At 43.9% G+C, this 18,762-nt stretch overlaps 2 protein-coding genes across 5 annotated transcripts in view; one reads left to right on the top strand and one right to left on the bottom strand.

Annotated features, from left to right (window-relative positions):
• Positions 1-8,484, bottom strand: part of DCUN1D5 (defective in cullin neddylation 1 domain containing 5) — a 26,402-nt gene extending 17,918 nt beyond the window's left edge. Inside the window, exons 1-4 of one of the 4 annotated variants that reach the window (XM_047692883.1) lie at positions 8,072-8,482; positions 5,982-6,073; positions 792-862; positions 301-392 (exon numbers count right to left, since the gene is read on the bottom strand). In XM_047692883.1, coding sequence (XP_047548839.1) covers positions 301-392; positions 792-862; positions 5,982-6,073; positions 8,072-8,157 — 341 coding nt within the window. In that variant the 5' untranslated portion in view covers positions 8,158-8,482. Of the gene's footprint in view, positions 1-300; positions 393-791; positions 863-5,981; positions 6,074-8,071 lie in introns of those variants that run through there. The other 3 variants (XM_047692885.1, XM_047692886.1, XM_047692884.1) reach the window with 3 other exon arrangements.
• On the top strand, positions 8,471-18,182 carry LOC125078597 (uncharacterized). The gene is made up of 8 exons (XM_047691498.1): positions 8,471-8,493; positions 8,525-8,770; positions 9,181-9,325; positions 10,091-10,150; positions 10,919-11,050; positions 12,798-12,880; positions 15,742-15,862; positions 16,211-18,182. Exons 1-7 carry the CDS (start codon positions 8,471-8,473, stop codon positions 15,854-15,856), a joined length of 804 nt encoding a protein of 267 aa, XP_047547454.1. The 3' UTR covers positions 15,857-15,862; positions 16,211-18,182.
• Positions 18,183-18,762: the final 580 nt, after the last annotated feature.

An 18,762-nucleotide genomic window follows, 5' to 3' on the forward strand; every position in this document is an offset into this window, starting at 1 on the left:
ATCCCTGACTGCTCAAACAATCTGTGCGTAAATAACTGTGATCACAAACCTCTAATTCACCCACCAAGAGTCAATGATTTTAATAATACTGAGGTTCTCAGAGAGTATGAAAAATGGGGTAACGGTTCATTTTGTTAAGACCACAATATAAAATTTTGTCAATCCCTAAGTGATTGTTACACATCAAACCAATTTGATTCCTTTAAGGTGAAACCTTACTTCTAAAAGTTATGAAGCACAAAATATCAATTAAGATCTTCAAATAGGCCATCAAATTTGTTTTTTAAAAAAATGTCTTACTGTAATGAAGTCATCCCCTTTAACCATTCTTCCTTGGTAAAAAATCCCATGCTTTCAGCCTCCAATTTCCACGCTAAAACTAACATAATAATCTGGAAAGAACAGAACATAAAGGATAGGGGAAAAGTCAGCACAGAGATAATCATGTCTATATTTATCATGGAGAGCATTTTTATACAACTATTTCCATCCTTCAACTATTAAAGAGTATGACCTCTGGAATTATTAACTCCAAAGATGGGCCAATTTCTTAAAAGTACAAAGTTCTAACAGTTTCTCAAGGTAGAATCTCTATTACAAATGACATTTCTTATCACAGAAGAGAACATGTGCCCAACTTGAATTGATTAAAAATACTAAAAATGACAATCTACAGCATTAAACATGAAGAAACAAAATCTTGATATAAAATTAAAGTGTCCCAAATTTTAGAAATTTACAAATATTCTATACCCCACTTGTATTCCATTCTACTTAGAAATAAAACATACATTTTCAGGTTCAACACCAATGTCTTCACAAAATTTTTCCATTCCTTCTGGCCCTACAACTTCATCAGGACCTTCAAAGACAAAAATAATTTATATATTTTATTGTTATAATTTCATATCAACATAAAACATAAGCCATTGTACTAAAGGCATCTACGAATACACATAACTTTTTTTGTAAATAACAAAATTTGAATTTTGACAGATCTTTGATAAAGTATAAATATTTGCTATACAATTTAAAATGTAGAATTTTTGAAATAGTCTTTAAACTTTTTAAAACTTTCATTACAAAATGAAATTTAGGGGGAAAATGAAGTAGTATTACTATCGGTCATTTATTTGTATAGTAACTTGAACCTATCCATTAAAAAAAAAAAATTACTGAAAGCCTTCTCTGAAGAAAAATTTTGACAATGCGTAAGTCTAAAGAACCATAAGAAATTTTACTAGAATGTGCAGGACCAGCCCACAATTCAAGACAGTTGAAAGAGAATACCTGTTTTCTTAACTAAAACATAAGGTCATTTATTACCTTTTGAAATACAATCAAATAAAATTTAATACTATAAAAACATACACACATTTTGAAAATAATTACTTAGGAAAATACTACTTTCCTTATCATCTTGGATCTAAATACACAGCAAAGCAATAACTATGCCACCTTAATAGAGAAAAAAAAGTTTAATCCCTCAATTAGCTTATGTCTATCACTTGTCCAAAAATTAATGATACTTCACTTGGATCTTAATTTTCTCCCTTAGCAGCACCAGATATAAATCAGTACACCAACTCTCCTATTTCTTTGTTACCAGATTCCAAAAAGATCATGATTACATGGTCTTTCGTAGCTTGCTAAGATGACAACAAATCTGTGACGACATGAACGGACCCAGAGAGCACTGTGCTAAGGGAAAGAAGTCGGAGAGGGGCAGATAACATATGATGTGACTTGTATGTGAAATCTACAAACAAACAAGGAAAAAAACCCAAACACATAAATATAGAGCACAGATTAGTGGTTGCCAGAGGCAGGGATGGGGGGGTGGGAAAAATGGGTGAAGGTACTCAAAAGGTACAAACCTCTAGTTCTAAAATGGATCAATCCTGGGATGTAATGTACAGCCTGAGGACTAACTACAGTTAATATACTGCAAGTTGCTCAGAGTAGATGTTAAAAGTTCTCATCACCAAGAAAAAAAATTTGCAACTACGTATGGGGATAGATGTTAACTAGACTTATGGTGATCATTCTGCAACGTATACACATGTTGAATTACGATGTACATCGGAAACTAATGTCATATCTGAATTAAGATGGAAACAGTTAATTAAAATAATTATGAAATGATAGAAATACGTTATCACATTTGATTTTTGAAAACATAGTCTTGAAATATTAAAGTGGCCCCAAAGACCCCTGTCTCCCTTTCTTAAAGACTTAGAGAAATCCTGCAGCTTTACTCTTCATGGACTAGACCACGGCTACTCGTTGATGGCGCTGTCCACCACCCTCATTAGTTCACAACACGGAGCTAGCACCATGGTTTTGTCTCCACAGAAGAGTAGAGCCATCCAGTATGTGGGCCAATACATTCCTGCTGTTTCAGATGAGATCCAGGCTGACTAGATGATGTTACAACATGGTCTGAAACCAAAACACTTAATTTTCTGGTTTAAATAAGAACTGCGGTTATTCATGCAGTGAGGTGTTAAAAGGTGACATGGATGGTAATTACAGGACACCTTCACTTCCTAATATGTATTTGGAGGATTTTTTTATGAGAATGTGTTAATTATGTAATTTTAAAAGCATACATATACAATAAAGCTATTAAAAACATAATATGCATCCTTACATATGGTTTGGTGGAAGTAAAAATTAGATAAAAAATTTAACATGACAAAAACGTATTATAAATTTTTACTATGAAAAAGAAAACTGACCTGCCCTCAAAGTTGCCACCATTAGTAATCAGAAGAAAAAGCTCAAGAGTTGCGTCAAGAAGTATCAGTTAACTACTGTAAAAGACAGCCTCCCTAGAAACTGCAGGGCTAGTTGGTGGTGAACACTGGATGAGAACCAAATTAAATTTTGTTACAGGGAGATAGATTAAGACATGCACAAGACCCTTCTGTAAATGTTAAGTGACTTTTCCAAACCAATGCAAATAACTACAAATCTAATGCTAAAACAAGGCCAGTACCAATGTTCTTTTCCTGGACTGCCCCGTGTTAGTTGTACTCACTGAAATACATCTTCCAATGAATCTACTCTGCAGCTGAATTTAACTCTTTCAGATAAAAAAGAAGTTTCCGGGCGCCTGGGTGGCTCAGTGGGTTAAGCCGCTGCCTTCGGCTCAGGTCATGATCTCAGGGTCCTGGGATCGAGGCCCGCATCGGGCTCTCTGCTCAGCAGGGAGCCTGCTTCCCTCTCTCTCTCTCTCTGCCTGCCTCTCCATCTACTTGTGATCTCTCTCTGTCAAATAAATAAATAAAAATCTTAAAAAAAAAAAAAAAAAAAAGAAGTTTCCAAAGCTACAGGAATGATTTAGTTCACTCTACCAGCAGGTAGAACTTTATTAGAAGTTAGCAATTCTATCCTGCATTTGGGGTTCTTTGTAAGGTTTTAAAAGTGCCTTTTCACTTTCCATGCTTTTGTTCAGTAATAGGACCCCTGTATGCTAATGTTTGCTAATGTAATTATTACTCGAGATGAGAGGTCTTTTGAAAGAGCAAAACCATCAGGCTCAACACACATCACCTATGATATCAAACTAACAAAATTAATGGTAAAGTATTTTTTAAAGTAAAAAAAAAATCAATTTTCTTTTTTTTTATAACCATAAAATGTTGCCAGCGATATTTGCACAGTCTAAAACCACGCCAGCCATAGCAGACGCTCAGGAAAAAAGAAACTGTGCTCCATGGATGACACAGCACCTTCCGCATGAGCTACACAGCAGCTATCCTGCTAATCCTGGGACAGAACTGTCAGAATCTACAACCCATAAATCTAATGCTGTAATGCTATTACTGTGTTAGTAAGAGCTTCTGACTACTTCCAGGTACTGCACAGAGTGCTGTACAGGTATTATTTCCAGTAGGCACAACGGCCGTCTCTATTTTAATAAGGGAGAACCCCATTTAAGACAACGGTGACTGTTTATTTGGTAAAAGACTGGTTCTTCCTTGTCAGTTAGGTCTCTGTCCAAAGTAATGTCAGAGATGCCTTCCCTAATCACCCTCCTTGAAAGTTATCCAAACTTTCTACTTTCTATCCCTACACCTGCCATATTTTTAGCTTTACAATGCTCCAAGAACTAGAACTGCTTTGCCTACTCAGCTATTACTGTCTTTCCCACTAGAAAGCAAGTCCCTTGAGGGCAGGGATCTTGTCTAACTTGTTCACTACGACATCCCTGGCACTTAACAGTGCTTGACGCACAGTGAATGCTCAATAAATATTTACTAAATCATTCAATAAATGACATAATATAAATTACCCTCAAGTGCATTTACTAATATTTTTTTGTATAAGGAAAATTAGTTGCCATGTACATATTTTAAAAAGGAAATTATAAGATTGTAATTAAAAGCACAGGCTCTCCAATCAGAATGACCAAGCTCTGAATCCTGGCTTTTGTCACTGTATGACCTTGGGCAAATTACTCAATCTAAACCTTGGTTTTTTCATCTATAAGAAGAAATAACAACACTTACCTAACAGAATGATCATAAGGAAACATTATATAATTAGGCACGATTTTTGAAATAAAGACAGCAACTATTATGCTGACTACTACAAAAATGCTAGAATCGCAAATAAATGTTGAGCTAATTAGAATATTATGCTACCCAGGAAAGTCACAAGGAGAGGAAATACAAATAAGTGTGAAAGGAAAAAAAAAAAAGGCACTAAATTGTGTTATCTCTTTATAAGTGAAATAAGATGAGTGGCCTTTTGATTCTGTATCGTGAATTTCAGTAAAACTGGCATTTTGAATAATGGGTCAACATTTAAATGGAGGTCAGTAAGAAATGAATTCCCTTCATTTAATTTGGGTTAGACATTGTCTTGGGAGGCCAGTAATAGCAGTTTTTCTGGACTAGAAAGAAAAAGTTCTGTTACTAAACAATTTTTAAATTATACTTTGGGGATCCCTCAGTTGGTCCAACAGTGAAGTTGCTGTCCCCTATCACTAGTCTTACTTTCCACAGTTAGCCTAAGCTCACACCGAAAGTTCACAGGCCTCCCCAGCACAAGAGATGAGCATACATACAATACACTGTTTTAATCATACACCGTTTTATGTTAAATGCTGAGAACGATGGCAATAAAAGGAGGATGAAGCGATAAAACCATTAACTCCCTAAGACCAAAACTATTCTGAGAAAAAAATGTTTTCACACATGCGCATACAAAACTTAGTAATACTGGGAAACAAGTTGCTTTTTCATCCCGTGGTTAACTGGGATGCCTCCTCCACAGCTATTCCACCCCAGGCCCGAGCTGCCAGCCCTGAGAGGATTTCGCTTCAGTTGGCTCCTTCCAGAGCCCTTCCCTGATACTCCCAAGGCCGGGTGACGTGTTCCTCCTCTGAACTACTGCAGGACATCTTCCCAACACAGCATTTGTCACACTGTATTAGTATCCGTCTGCTTACTTTCTGATGTATTACCCCGTTTCTAGAAGCACTGAAGGGGGCTCACCAGCAATGGTTAAGGGGCAAATGTGTTGTGTAATGACAGATCTGAATCTTAAATTATACTATGGCTCCCCCAAAGTTTCAGAAAATGTCAGTTTGGGTTCAGAAAATTTTCAATATGGAAAAGAAAAGAACTATATAAAGCATAAAATGTTTTATTACATACTTTGTTTCCCAGAATATTAAGTCTACTTTAGCTAGCGAACATAAACCAAAAAATACGTCTCTTTGCAAATTGTATCAAGAGTAAATGAGTTTCACTCCTCCCACTAAATATATACTGAATTACATAACTAAAGAAAATCATCCTGACATGACACCACATTCTTAGTCTACCCATCATCCTCAGTCTTGACCCTCATCCCAGGACATCGCACTAACACAAAGCAGGCCTGCAATAAATGATCTGTTAAATAAATGAACCAAAAAAAAATTGTTAAAGCATGTGACTGATATCTTCTTACATTAATTTCATTACCTGCATACTCATAAAACCAAGCCAGGCACTTCTTGCTTGAAAAATGTTCCTCTCCACTTATTAGTCTAGCAGGGGGTTGGGATCTGCAATAGCTTAGAAAACACACAAATGCCTAAGAATTTTATCAAATCTCAACTTTCAGTGAAAAGCTAAGTTCAATATGAACTACTTCAATGCAAAGTAAACAAAGCACTTTTTTTTACAGCTGGTATTATAGGAAAAAATCGGGACTTTTTTAGTATTTGCAATTTGAAACAGTAGAGTATACGTAAAATTTTCTTGCTAACAAAACCCAAATGCTACTTTGCTCACTATCAAAATCCAGAATATCAGCTAAAGTCATTTCCCCAGATTTCAAATGACCACGTGGAAGCTCAACCTAATGGTGTCCAGGCAAGACTGGTTGTTGGGAAAGTATTAATCTTTATAGCAGTTCTCCTGCTGACTTGTATGGAAATTCGATTCGTGTATGATACACGTAACCAGAAAGCAAAATCTTATAAAACATATTTTGATACTTAATGCATCAATATTTTAAGAAAAATCACATACTAACAGTTGTTTATTTATCATCTGTTAAATAGATATTTAAAGACAGAAGATGATTTAGGACCCAAAAGTATATTAAATTCCACAGATTAAAAACAAAGGTAACTGTAAATATGAAAACAATTGTACAAATAGTTGGGCCAAAGCCATTTAATTCCAAAGCCTTTCTCTTCCCCCAAATCATTAAAGGTTGGCAAGTTCATAAATGGCCTGTAGGATTTAATGAACTTCAAGGAGCTCAGAGAGTTACACCACCACAGGGACCTAGAAAGGCTACAACCCCCACTACTGAGGAATGTCATAAATAAGGCTATGCCGTGTTTAACGTCTTAAACTGGCAGAGCAAAGCATCACCCGAGTGTTACAACACTGACTGCTCGGCTACTGTGATGTGCTTCATTTAAATAACTGTTCTGCTATGCACTTAAGATGGCTCCAGTTAGAATACGAAGAAACTCATGTGTTCGATAACACCATGAGCTGCTGGAGTGGCGGTGACACGTTCTAGTGAGTTACCTAGATGTGCAAGAAAACCTCATCGTGTCACACTGACAGCTCCCGAATATCCTCGGCGGTTCCGCCAGGCAGGAAGGTAAGGCGCGACGAAGGGAGCCGGCTCCCTCACGCTGACGCCGCTCTCTGGAAGCAGAGCTGTCAGGACCTGTCCTCGCCGCTGACTACAGTCCTGCCTTAATGGCAGCATCCGGAGTTGTTACCTCACGTGCCAACCAGAGACCCAGTCAAACACCCAGTGAGGTTCAGAAAGAGCCACTTCTCACCCTAAACTGCAATGACTTTGCGCAGCACACAACGTTGCCGTGATGCCTCGTGACACGCTACAGTGGGATCAGAGAGCTCTAATTACAGCTCTGCTCCGTCTTCTGTCCTCTCCAAGGGGACACTGAGCAAACGAAGCCCCGGTTTATTAATACTGATGCCGAGAGCGAACAGCATTTCGACTGCTAGAAACCAAAGCCGCAAGCGCGGCCCTTCCAGCTCTGCACGGAGGGACTGCGCGCAGGTGGAGGCACTATCCTTCCAGAAAGGGGCTTCCTTCCCGCTGGGATTTCCCGGCTTAGAACCCTCCAGAGGCTCCATTTCGGGGCCACTTACAGCACAGCGAGCTTTCCTTCCCACCCCGGCAGCTGTCAGGTGGACCTTCCCCAAGCTCCGCTCCCTTCCTCGCACGCTAGATTCTAGAAGTGACCCTTCCGCGGACCTGGACTCACTTGCAGGTCTGGACGAAGTCGGGGCGGGGACGCAGGGAGCAGGGGCGAGGGCGCCGCTGCCGCGCGCAGTCCCGTCTCCCCACCCTCCCGGCACGCAGAGCCAAAGGTGAGGCGGCTCCCGCGGCGCCTCCCGGGGCGCACACGACGAGCACGAGGTGCAGTCGGGCACGGAGCCTCGAGGGGTCCTGCGCCCAGCAGCCGGCTCTCTCGGCAGGGGCTCGCCTCCGCAGCCCGAGCCCCGGAGCCCCGGCCCGCCTGCTGCTCCTCTCGCCGCCCCGCGAAGGAGGGAAGAAGGAAGGGGGGAGGCGATACCTGGAGATTTTACACTTCTTGAGGCCTCCGTCTTCCGCCACTGCCGCTGCCACCCCAGGGGATTTTCTCTTCTTCTTCACCGGCATCTTCCGCCCTCCCCGGCAGGGCGGCCAGGGGAGCCGGGGCAGGGGGTCGCGGTCCGCCGGAGACGCCTCAGTGCTGGCAGCCGGCTCCCAGACACAGCAGCAAGCGGAGGAGCAGAGCCGCCAGCCCGCGGCAGAGCGGCCCAGCCCGGCCGCAGCCTGCGCCCGGGTCTCCGCCCGTCCGCCCTGCTCGCGGCCGGGGGCACTCCTAGCCGGTGGACACTGCGGCTGGCTCGCACCGGGAAGAGAGAACGCAGACAGCGCGGCACCGCCACCACTCACACACTCCGGGAGCGAGAGGCTCGCTCTGACCCGGATGTGGACCGCCCCTGGCCGGAAGTGACGCCAGCGCGGCGACGGCCGCCGGCAGGGGCGTGGCCGTGCGGGGCCGTACGCGGCCGGGGCGGCGCCGCGGGGAGCCCGGGCGTGGTGGTGTGGCCGTGCACGGCTCTTGGCCTCTGTGGGTCGCCCGCGCGCCCCGGCCTTTGTCGCGGGGCCACTCCCTGTCCTCTGCGGCCCGGAGCGAGCCGGTGGAGCAGGCCGCGGGGCACCCGCTGCGGGGCCGCCTGGAGCCCCAGCTGTGGCTCTCCCGGCGCCCGCCCAGCTCGCCGTCCAGGTGAGGGGCACGCGGCGGCGGCCGGCCGGGCGAGGAGGGCCCCTCCCAGACCCTCCAGAGCCCTGCGGCGGAGCGGAGCGGAGCCGGTGGGCCGGCCTGCGTGCGTCCGAGCTGCAGGTGCGCGCGGCTGTGCCGCCGGGCCGCGGGCAACTAGCGACCGACGTTTCCGCCGGGGGCTCCGGCTCCGGACACCCCGCCCGACCGCTCGCTCGCGACGCCCCTTGCTCAGTGCGGCGTGGACCGACCCGGCACCGAGGCGTGCTGGGGTCCCCCAGAGCAGTGTGATCCCACAGTAGCGCGGTCCGTCTGCCTTCCTGGGAGCCCTGTCTTCCGGGTCCGCCCGTGTCGTCCCCAGTGTAGCATTTCTCTGTCTCTCTCTGCGGGGATCTCACAGCACTTAGTCCGCTCAGGTGCTCACGGGCCTTCAGGTCGTTCCAGGTCTCGGCCCTGGGGCGAGGAGAGCTTTCCGGGTTGACGTTTCCGTTACCTTTGACCCTAGAACAGCCCAGGTTGGCGTCGCGGAGCCTCTCAGAGGCGGATGTCTGCTTCGGTGCTGTAAGAGTGCTTCCCTTGGGGTTTTCTTCCCAACCTTTTTTCTCTGGCTGATCCAGTGTCAGTGCAGCGGGTAGTACCTGCGACCCAGGGAGTCTGTGCTCATGCGCTGCTCATGGGGCGGGTGAAGGTCCTGAGTGGGCTGTTGGCGGTAACGTGTCTGGGAGTCAAAACTTACAGATTTTCAACTAAGCGCGGGAGTGTTGGTGCTTCTGACGCCCATGTCATACGAGGGGCGCCTGTACTCCTGCAAGGGGAGTTGCTGGGTCACATGGTAGTTCCCGTTTTGTTTTTGGAGGATCTTCTGTACTCTTCCCAGAGCAGCTGCACCAGTTTGCACTCCCACCAACAGTGCAGGACGGTTCTTTTTCCTCCATCCATGCCTGAACTTGCGGTCTCATCTTTCTGACAAAGGCCATTCTAACATGGACGTGGGGTCATAATTCACTGTGATTTTAATATGCATGTCCCTAATGACTAGTGCTATAAAACATCTTTTCATGTACGTGTTGCCCTTTCATATATATTCTTTGCAGAAATGTCTATTTAGTCCTTTGCCCATTTTTTAATTGGGTTATTGGTTTCGTGGCTGTTTGTTGAGTTCTATGAGTTCTTTATATGTTTTGGATATTAACACCTTATCAGGCATATGGTTTGCAGTTGTTATCCCCATTCCGTAGATTGTCCTTTCACTTTATTTTGCTGTGCACAAACTTTTTAGTGTGATATACTCCCACTTACGTTTTATTTTGTTGCTTATGCTTTCAGTGTCACAGCCAAAAGTCGTCAGGAAGACCATGTCAGGGAGTTTTATTCCTGTTTTCTGCTGTGAGTTTCATGACTTCAGGTCTTACAGTTAAGTCGTTAATTAACTTGAGTTAATTTTTCTTTTAAGATTTTATTTATTTATTTGTCAGAGAGAGAGAGAGAGATAGCGCACAAGCAGCCAGAGTGGCAGGCAGAGGCTGAGAGAGAAGCAGGCTCCCCGTTGAGCAGAGACCCCGATGCAGGACTTGATCCCCAGGACCCTGGGATCGTGACCTGAGCCAAAGGCAGCGGCTTCACTGACACTGACTTCACTCAGTTGCCCCATCTTGAGTTAATTTTTGTGAGTGGTGTATGAGCACGGTCCAGTTTCATTCTTTTCCATGTGAACATTCAGTTGTCCCAGCACCATTTATTGAAGAGACTGTCTTTTCTCCATTGAGTATTCTTTAACGAGGAACTCCTCTCACAGAACAGCTACAGCTGCTGCTTCTAGACCGAGAAGGAAGAGCCCACCGCACCTGGACTTTAGGCTGGATAGGATCTCACTTGCATCTGTGGAATTCTCTGGGGGAAAAAAATGAAAGCACGAGTCTATGGATGTTATTCACTCATTAAGTTTATTACTCACACAAAACTTAATGATCACTTAAACCAGGAACTGCGCTGGGTTTAGGGATATAAAGCCAGGCGTGACTCCTGTATTCGTGAATCTTACAGTCAGCTGGGGGGATGACATGGGTGCATTTGCGTTTAAGAGAATTTTAGGAACAAAGAATAGGGCCAATAGTTTACAGTCATCAGTGGCATTAAAGAGATGATGATTTCCAGAGTGATGGAGTCGGTCTTCACTGTCTTTTGATCTGTACCTGCTGCGCCGCCGTACCTCTTTGGTCAACATGGGCCATTCCAGTTACTCACGGAAGGGGCGTCACTGCCCCTGAGCAGTACGTATGCACTGAGGTACATGGTTTTTATCTTTTCTGTTGCTAACACATGAAAAATACATTCGTTTCCATCAAGAAGCCACTTACTGTGGAGAAGCAAAATATGACACAGTACTGTGGTTCTTTTTGTGTAGAATTTTTTTAATGAAGATAATGAGAGGGAAGGAGAGGCATGAAGCATTTACCTTAAGCAGAAACTCACATGTTCTCGTTTCAAATCCAAAGATGCTCAGTGACTTCAGGTAAGATGTAAACCCTTTATCCTTCATCTTATCCTACTGTAACATAGAAGGATAGAGAAAAAACACAATTAAATATCCATCTAGCACAGCAGTGGACACGGATTCATGCCAAACGGCAGTAAGCAGAAGGACACAGCCACAGCTCTGCCATCTACTCAGCACCCTAATTACACGCACATCCCTCAGCTTTTGAAGGTTATAGAAGGAAATGATGAAAAAGGTATTTTAGAAGAGTTGCATCTGAGCTGAGGCAGCCAAAAATGGGCCCCTAAAAGGTGTTAATTTATATATTCTGTACAAGTTTATTTTTTCTTAATGCCTCTTTAAAATAGGGCATTGGCACTTGCCAGAAAAAGAAGCAACACAAAAAAATAAATAGATTTCTGGGATGCCACATGGAATTTTAGTCCTGGATCCGCATAAATACTCCTTTCCATACATTATTTATTCTCAAAACAACCTTGCAGGCCAACATTTTATAAACTATTTCCACGCACATAAAACAGAAAGAAAAGTTGGAGAACAGTAGAAATGAGATGCTAGAACATCTTTCACACAAGCCCACAATGACTCCTACTGCTCGAGAGAGGCCCAGTAGTGCATAACTACGGAACACATGCCAGGCATCCTCCACGCTCTAAAGCAGGGTGCTAAGCACATTGCCTGCAGCCCGACTCTGGTTCTCTCTGGGACCCCACACGGAGTAGCCACCATCTGGGGCCACTGCCTTCCGTTATGGTGGAGGGGACAGAAAACATGATGAATCCCACGCTGGCTGTTGAACATCCTGCTCTAAGTGACCACTTCTGTTTCAGTCCTGTGTCTACTCCAGAGTCCATCAAGACCTGAATGTATCATCCTGCAGAGAGAGGCTCCAAATGAAAAGAAGTACAGTCTACAATAATATGGGGTTGGAATGAAATTGTATTTAGGATCCAGGGAAGAATGAGTTGACAGGTTTTTTTTTTCTTCTTCTTTTTTTTTTTTTTTTTTAAAGATTTTATTTATTTATTTGACAGAGATCACAAGTAGGCAGAGAGGCAGGTAGAGAGAGAGGAGGAAGCAGGTTCCCCGCTGAGCGGAGAGCCTGATGCGGGGCTTGATCCCAGGACACTGGGATCATGACCTGAGCTGAAGGCAGAGGCTTTTACCCACTGAGCCACCCAGGCACCCCATGAGTTGACAGTTTTGAAGGGACACTATGAAAAAGCAAACCTCCGGCCTCACAGAGACCCCCTCCGAGTCTGAGCCTTATGCAGCTAGCCAAGATGAGCTTCAACTGTTACATATTTTTAAAGTAAAAAACCCAAACCAAGTGTTCTTTTCATTTCGATTTTATAGTCCTAATTCTTGAGGTAATAAGAATGACACTGATCCTGTATATTGGTCACGAGCAAGAATGTGCAGAGAAGAAAAGCACGCAAACATTTTTTCAAAAAAACCCTCTCTCAAGCAGTAGGAGTCAGTGTGGGCTTGTGTGAAAGATGTTCTAGCATCTCATTTCTGCTGTTCTCTCCACAGGCTAAAAAACGCAGGCAGTTCTCAGACAACCTTCAGCGAGTTGTCGCACAGTCTATCTGCAACCCCGTCTTCCATCCACACAGGTACTGGGTAGAACCCACATGCAGGCCGAGCTGCACATCTATGGGGCCCAGAGCAACAGGAATACGCAGTCTCTTGTTCAGACCTGACTGGATGCTCTGCTCTGTGAGAGCCGGCCACTGAACCCTCCCGAGCACCAGGCTGTGCGCGACAACAAAGGGAGCTCAGATGAGAATTGGTTGGTGTTCTGGAGGGGGTAGAGGGTACTAAGGAATTCTACAGATCAAGGCCCTTTTAACGTTAGAAAAGCTGACTGCTCCTAGACCCTAGGTCTAGGTAATAACTTCCTAAAAGCTTTAAGTGACAAAAAGGCACTAAAAGCTCTCTCAGTTCAAAACCGAGAAAAAAAAAAGCGACACAATTTTTCTGCAAAGATCAGATGAAAGGTTCTGACCTTGCCATGAAACTTGGTGTTTTGGAGAGCCTTCAGATAGCCTCATTTGTTGAGAGAAAGGGGCAGGTATATGAGGAAGCAGAGATGAATCGTTCTGGAGACTTCTGTATGGAAAGAGCTGTGGGATTTACAATACGGGAACCAGAAGCACATTTATCAGAAAGCCAAGTTTTTGAGGTAATCGTATTGGTAAAGAAACCATACGCCCTGATTAAATAAACACTTTGAGCCTTAAAACAAACAAGCTCTCAGAGTGTCCCCAGCAGGATGCCCCAATGAGCGATCTTTCTGGCTTGCATTTTGCTGGCCCACGAGGAGCCACACTTGAACCTGCATCACGTGGAGATTTCGATCCCTCCTTTCTCCAGTAAAGGACTGCCCCAGATAAGCATGCGTTGGCTTCGCAGCCCCATCCCTGGCAAGAACAGGAGACACGTGACGGAAGAATCTTCCATTAGTTTCAGAGACTAAGGTCCTCAGTGGTGTAAAGTTTCATATTTCTTGTTAGAGACCTGTGGGGACTAAAGGTGCCAAGGTGATATTTGAAAACTTGGGTCTCTTTTCCTTGAAATCTGTCCTCAGTTACCCTCTTGAGTAATTGATGCTACCAATCTTTTGGTGCCCTATTCTCATAGCAACAGGCTGTGATGTCACAGGGTTATTTTATCACAGAAGTTATCCCAAAAAAGATGCTGAGCTGCGAAGCAGAAAGCTGTGGCTGAATTGCCTGTTCCTCAGCTATCCCTTCACGTAAATAAAAATGGAAATAGAAAATAAAAGACTCCTACTAACAGTTCATGTGAGCATTTTTATTAGGAGTTGCCATGGTACAAAGCTTTCCTTTTAGCACTTTGTATCAGTGGTTATGTATTTTTTTAAAATAGTATTACAAGATGTTCTGTTAGAAGTCTCAGCAGGACTATCTCCTGCAAATAAAGGTAGGCTAGGTCAGGCACAGGGTCAAGAAAGCCGCATTAAAGCATTTAAAATCAGCATCATTACAGAGGAAAATATTACCTATTACTATCTTGGGAGGTTTTTTTATAGTAAGAACCTTAAAGCAGTAGTTTCACTAGCATACTTGATCACACTGAAAGGCAAAATTACAGGCACTGGCTCTGTTTATCAGACAAACGATTATCACTTGACGTGGCTGGTATAGGGAAGACAGCATTCCATAAAGCCACCCCAAACTTGCTCGGTCACGTAAATTCGTGGAGTGTCCTTGGTGTGAGACAGGGTGGGTACGTCTGCAGGGGCTCCATTAGGCCACAGTGACAAAGAAGGCAAGAGCTCAGTTGTTTAAGACATGGGTTTGCTTGTTGGCATTCCACCTTGGTCCAGGGTCAGCTGGGGGCTCTGTTCTTTGCCATTCGAACAGCCATTATCTAGAACTGTGTTCATGACTCTGGCAGAAGAAGGAAAGAGGGAAGGTTATTCTGTGTGGCCCAAGCAGTATTTTTTCTCTCAACTAGAAAGATGTCTGGAAGGTGTGGTCGTCATCTGGACGGCTCTCAAACTTCTGCTCTCTCTCCTTTCGTGCACAAGGCCCAGCTGCCCCTACCTGGCCCCTGATGGTAGATGTGACCCTGCGACTTGCTTGGCTAATACAACGTGAATAGAATTGACGGGCAGAAGTTTCCAGAGCCCATGAGTGCTCTGCCACATGGTTTCTCCCTCAATACCAAGAAGATATTTGTCAGTTAAGCCCGCATATAAGCAAATATAAACCAAAGCTCAATAAATGTAGACAATGTTTACCAAGAAGTATAAAAACATCACAAAACTACACTTTAAAAAATTCTCCCCTGGCGCCTGGTTGGCTCAGTAGGTTAAGCCTCTGCCTTCAGCTCAGCTTGTGATCCCAGGGTCCTGGGATCGAGTCCCACACTGGGCTCCTTGCTCAGCTGGGGAGTCTGTGTCTGTCTGTCTCTGTGTCCCCTACCTCCTGTTCATGTACACATACTCTCTTTCTCAAATAAATAAATCTTAAAAAAAAAATTCTCCCATTACCAGTGTTCATTTCATCTTAAAATAAGTGCGGGGTACTGCGTCTGCCATACCTCCCATACTTCTTGCCATTAATGTTTAAAATGAAAAACACCAGCACTCAAATAAATAGTATTTAAAATTTGACAGAAGATTCAAAATATTTAAATTATTTAATCATAATGTCTTTATTTTTTAAATAATAAAACACAAGTATTACCTGCAAGGAACTCCACAATTTTTGCTCTCCTCTAATGTCTGTTTCTGGTTCTCTTTGTGAGTGGAGACTGAGGAAAATCATACCCAATCATCACATTTCTGGCTTCTTCCCTGCCTCCTGTACTCTGCCCAGGATTCCTGGGGGGCAGGAGGAGCACAGAAGTGCAGACCAAAGAATTAACTTCTGCTGTGTGTTACAAACAGACAAACACTAACTCCCTCACTTACACAGCTCCTTCCTCTCTCCCCATTAATTTTCAGTGCAATTGACTATGGAGGAAAGGGCTTCCTGTGTCCCAGCAGGAATGGTTGGCGACCACTCACTGACTTATCAACAGTCAGAAGAAATAGAGTTCCTTTGGTCTTAGTGGCGTAAATATATGTAAGTATTAAATGTCTCATTAGCATGTATCTTTCATTATGCTGGTGACTGTAATCCCCAAGTGCCACGCCCTAGGTAAATCGCAGCTTTGGTGAGCCTGAAGAAGGGGTTCTGAAAACACCCATCATGCATGGCCCCCCACTGTCTAAGAAGAGTTAACTAGAGGGTTACTGCTGTACTATGAACAGTTCTACAACAGTCCTGTGGCATGTTTTTCCTTAAACTGAGTCAGTGTAAGGAGCATATTTAATAAGGGGAACAATTTTTATAACTAGCATCATAATGTAGTTGGCCCAATCTTTGTCAAACATAATGGATCAAACAGAAAAACATTTTTTCCTCTCATAGAACAGATGCGGATCTGTTAGAGATCAACTGAAACAATGGAGCCCTGCAGACATGGAAGACCTTTTTGGGGGTTGGGAGGTCCCAGTGTCTTCACAACCTAAGACATTTTCACTGATAGTGCAAGAGCACTGGTGTGTGTGGTAGGCAGAATTCTCAACTGGCGTGAGGCTTCTGCATACCATGTGACCCTCTAACTTTGAGCTGGGGGTGACACCTGTGAAAGGGATGGGTGATCACTCCCATGCTGAATTTACTACTCAGCTGACTTTGACTTAATAAAGGAGGTTATCCACTGGGTCTGGTCGAATCAGGTGAACCCTGAGAGGGAATAAGGCCTTTCCTGTTGTAAGAGGTTGGAGACACAAGGTCGAGCTGGTGTGTGGGCGCTGCAGAGAGAGGTGAGGAACGTGGGGGCCTTGACCTACTCACGGTCACTGCAGTTGACTGCCAGCAAAGAAACGGGGACTGCAGTCTTATACCTGCAAGGAATTTAATTCTGCCTCCACGATGGGAGCTGGGAAGAGGAGCCTAAGCTGACAATGACAGCCTGGGCAGCACCTTGATCTAAGTCCATGAGACCCTCAGCAGACAACCAGGCATGTGGTTTCCCATGATGGATGGAGAGGGTGTCCAGCTGATGGTTCCACGTTTGTAGCACTCTGTGAGGAACAATAGCACAGATCCAGGCCAGGACGCAACACTGTTCCAGTAGTCACCTGTTCTTCACCTCCATGAGCCACAAGAGAGTGTCCTTCCGAAAGGAGTAGAGACTATCGACTTTCCCAATCCCAGAGCTGGAGAGCAAGTCATCGCACCGTTCTGAGAGATGCAATTCAAGGCACACAGGGCATGTGGGCCGCATGCAGAGGCACAGTGGCTGCCTTCTGGGAAAGACCTGCCACTGGAGTCGTGGTCTGCACCAGCAGCTTGTGTCGTGCAAGACCACGCTTACCCCAAGAGTGACAAAAACTACGATTATGCAGATGGGATATGTGGCAGACGTTTTTCCCAGAAATGAATGAAATAAGGCTATCATTTCGGGGAAAAGAACTGACACCATTTGTTGCCAATCTTGCATGCAAGAAATAGAATTTTGGAAATTTAGGTTCTCTGATGTAAGCTTGACAAACTCTTCAGACATAAAAAGTTATAAGATCAGTGGTATACCGACGGATGTGATTTTTAAAATATTGCATAATGAAATGTATTCACATTTGGAAGATCCTCATAGCTCAGTGAACCAGTATTTTTCAAAGGACCAATGCGTGATGTTACAAAACTGCGTGGGTCAAAGATCCATTCAGCATGCATGATAATCAATGGTTTTTAATGTAGCTGAGTGTGAAATGTTGAATCACTGATATGGTTCCAGATTTCCAAACCGCAACTAGCCTTTAAGAAACTACCACTTGTGGAATGTTAGTAACAATGAGCAACATTCACAATGATCTGAAAAGGCTGTTAACGTTCTTTCCCATTTTCGAACTACACGTCTATGTGAGGCCAGGTGTCTCCAGGTACTTCACGGGTCAGCTTATTGTAAGAGATAGCATGAAGAGGCGGAGAGCGGGTCTAGCTGTCTCCAACTAAGGCATAAAGAGATTAAAAAAAAATGTTAAACAATGTCAGTCTTTTGACCAAATTCATGTCTGTGTGGGGAATTCTATTTTTAAAAATATTTAGAGAGGGAATGAAAGCATAAGGTGGGGGAGGGGCGGAGGGGAAGGGAGAGGGACAATAGGACTGTTTGCTGAGATGGAACCAGACATGGGGCTCGATCTCATGACCCCAAGGTCAAGACCTGAGCAGAAACCAAGAGTTGACACTTAACTGACTGAGCCACCCAGGAGCCTACGAATAATTAATTATCTTTATAAAAGCATGCCACTTATGTTACTAAGTCATGGACTTCTTATTTTTAAATAGATGAATAAATATGTTTAAGGAAGTCTCGGTTTTCATGACTGTTACAGTAACTATTGATAGAAATAATGCACAAAAAAATCTTTTTGGTATCTGCAGTAATTTTTTAAAGTATAAAGACCTGACACTAAAATGTTTGAGATATGCCAATATTGATCAAAATCAGGAAAGCTTGGCTCAGAAAGGCTTTGTCCCTTGTTCTTCAGCTTACATTTCCTGTTTTCATGCCACCTGCTAGCCCACTACTAAACCAACGATGTACATTCAATTAAGATACAAAACAAACAGCACCCTACTGCTGATATAAATTGCTCTGTTGGTGGCTTAATTTACTATAAAAAGCAGACCCATATGCATACGCACAAAATGGTCCAAACACACAAAGGTTATTTCTTGCTTGTTTAACAGCTGCTGGTCCTGCTCCTTACTGAGCAAGGAGCCCTGCGACCTACAGATTTATGGTTTTGTCATCTCTTGTTTTATATCCAGCTGGCAAAAGATGAAGGTGCACTCACTTCTTTCAAACCCTGGCTTGTAAGTTGGCACACATTACTTCTGCTCACATCCTATGGGTGAGAATGAGTTAATGGCCACAACTGGAGAGTAGCCACTTCTTAGCCATGGAAGGA

The sequence above is a fragment of the Lutra lutra genome, chromosome 10, assembly GCF_902655055.1.
Source record: "Lutra lutra chromosome 10, mLutLut1.2, whole genome shotgun sequence".
NCBI lineage: Eukaryota > Metazoa > Chordata > Mammalia > Carnivora > Mustelidae > Lutra > Lutra lutra.

Coding starts and splice junctions, on each gene's coding strand:
- LOC125078597 (XM_047691498.1), top strand. CDS start 8,471: ATGTGGACCGCCCCTGGCCGGAA. Junction 8,771..9,180: donor CCGCCCAGCTCGCCGTCCAG/GTGAGGGGCACG, acceptor TAGTCCGCTCAG/GTGCTCACGGGCCTTCAGGT. Junction 10,151..10,918: donor TTTTATTCCTGTTTTCTGCT/GTGAGTTTCATG, acceptor GATGATTTCCAG/AGTGATGGAGTCGGTCTTCA.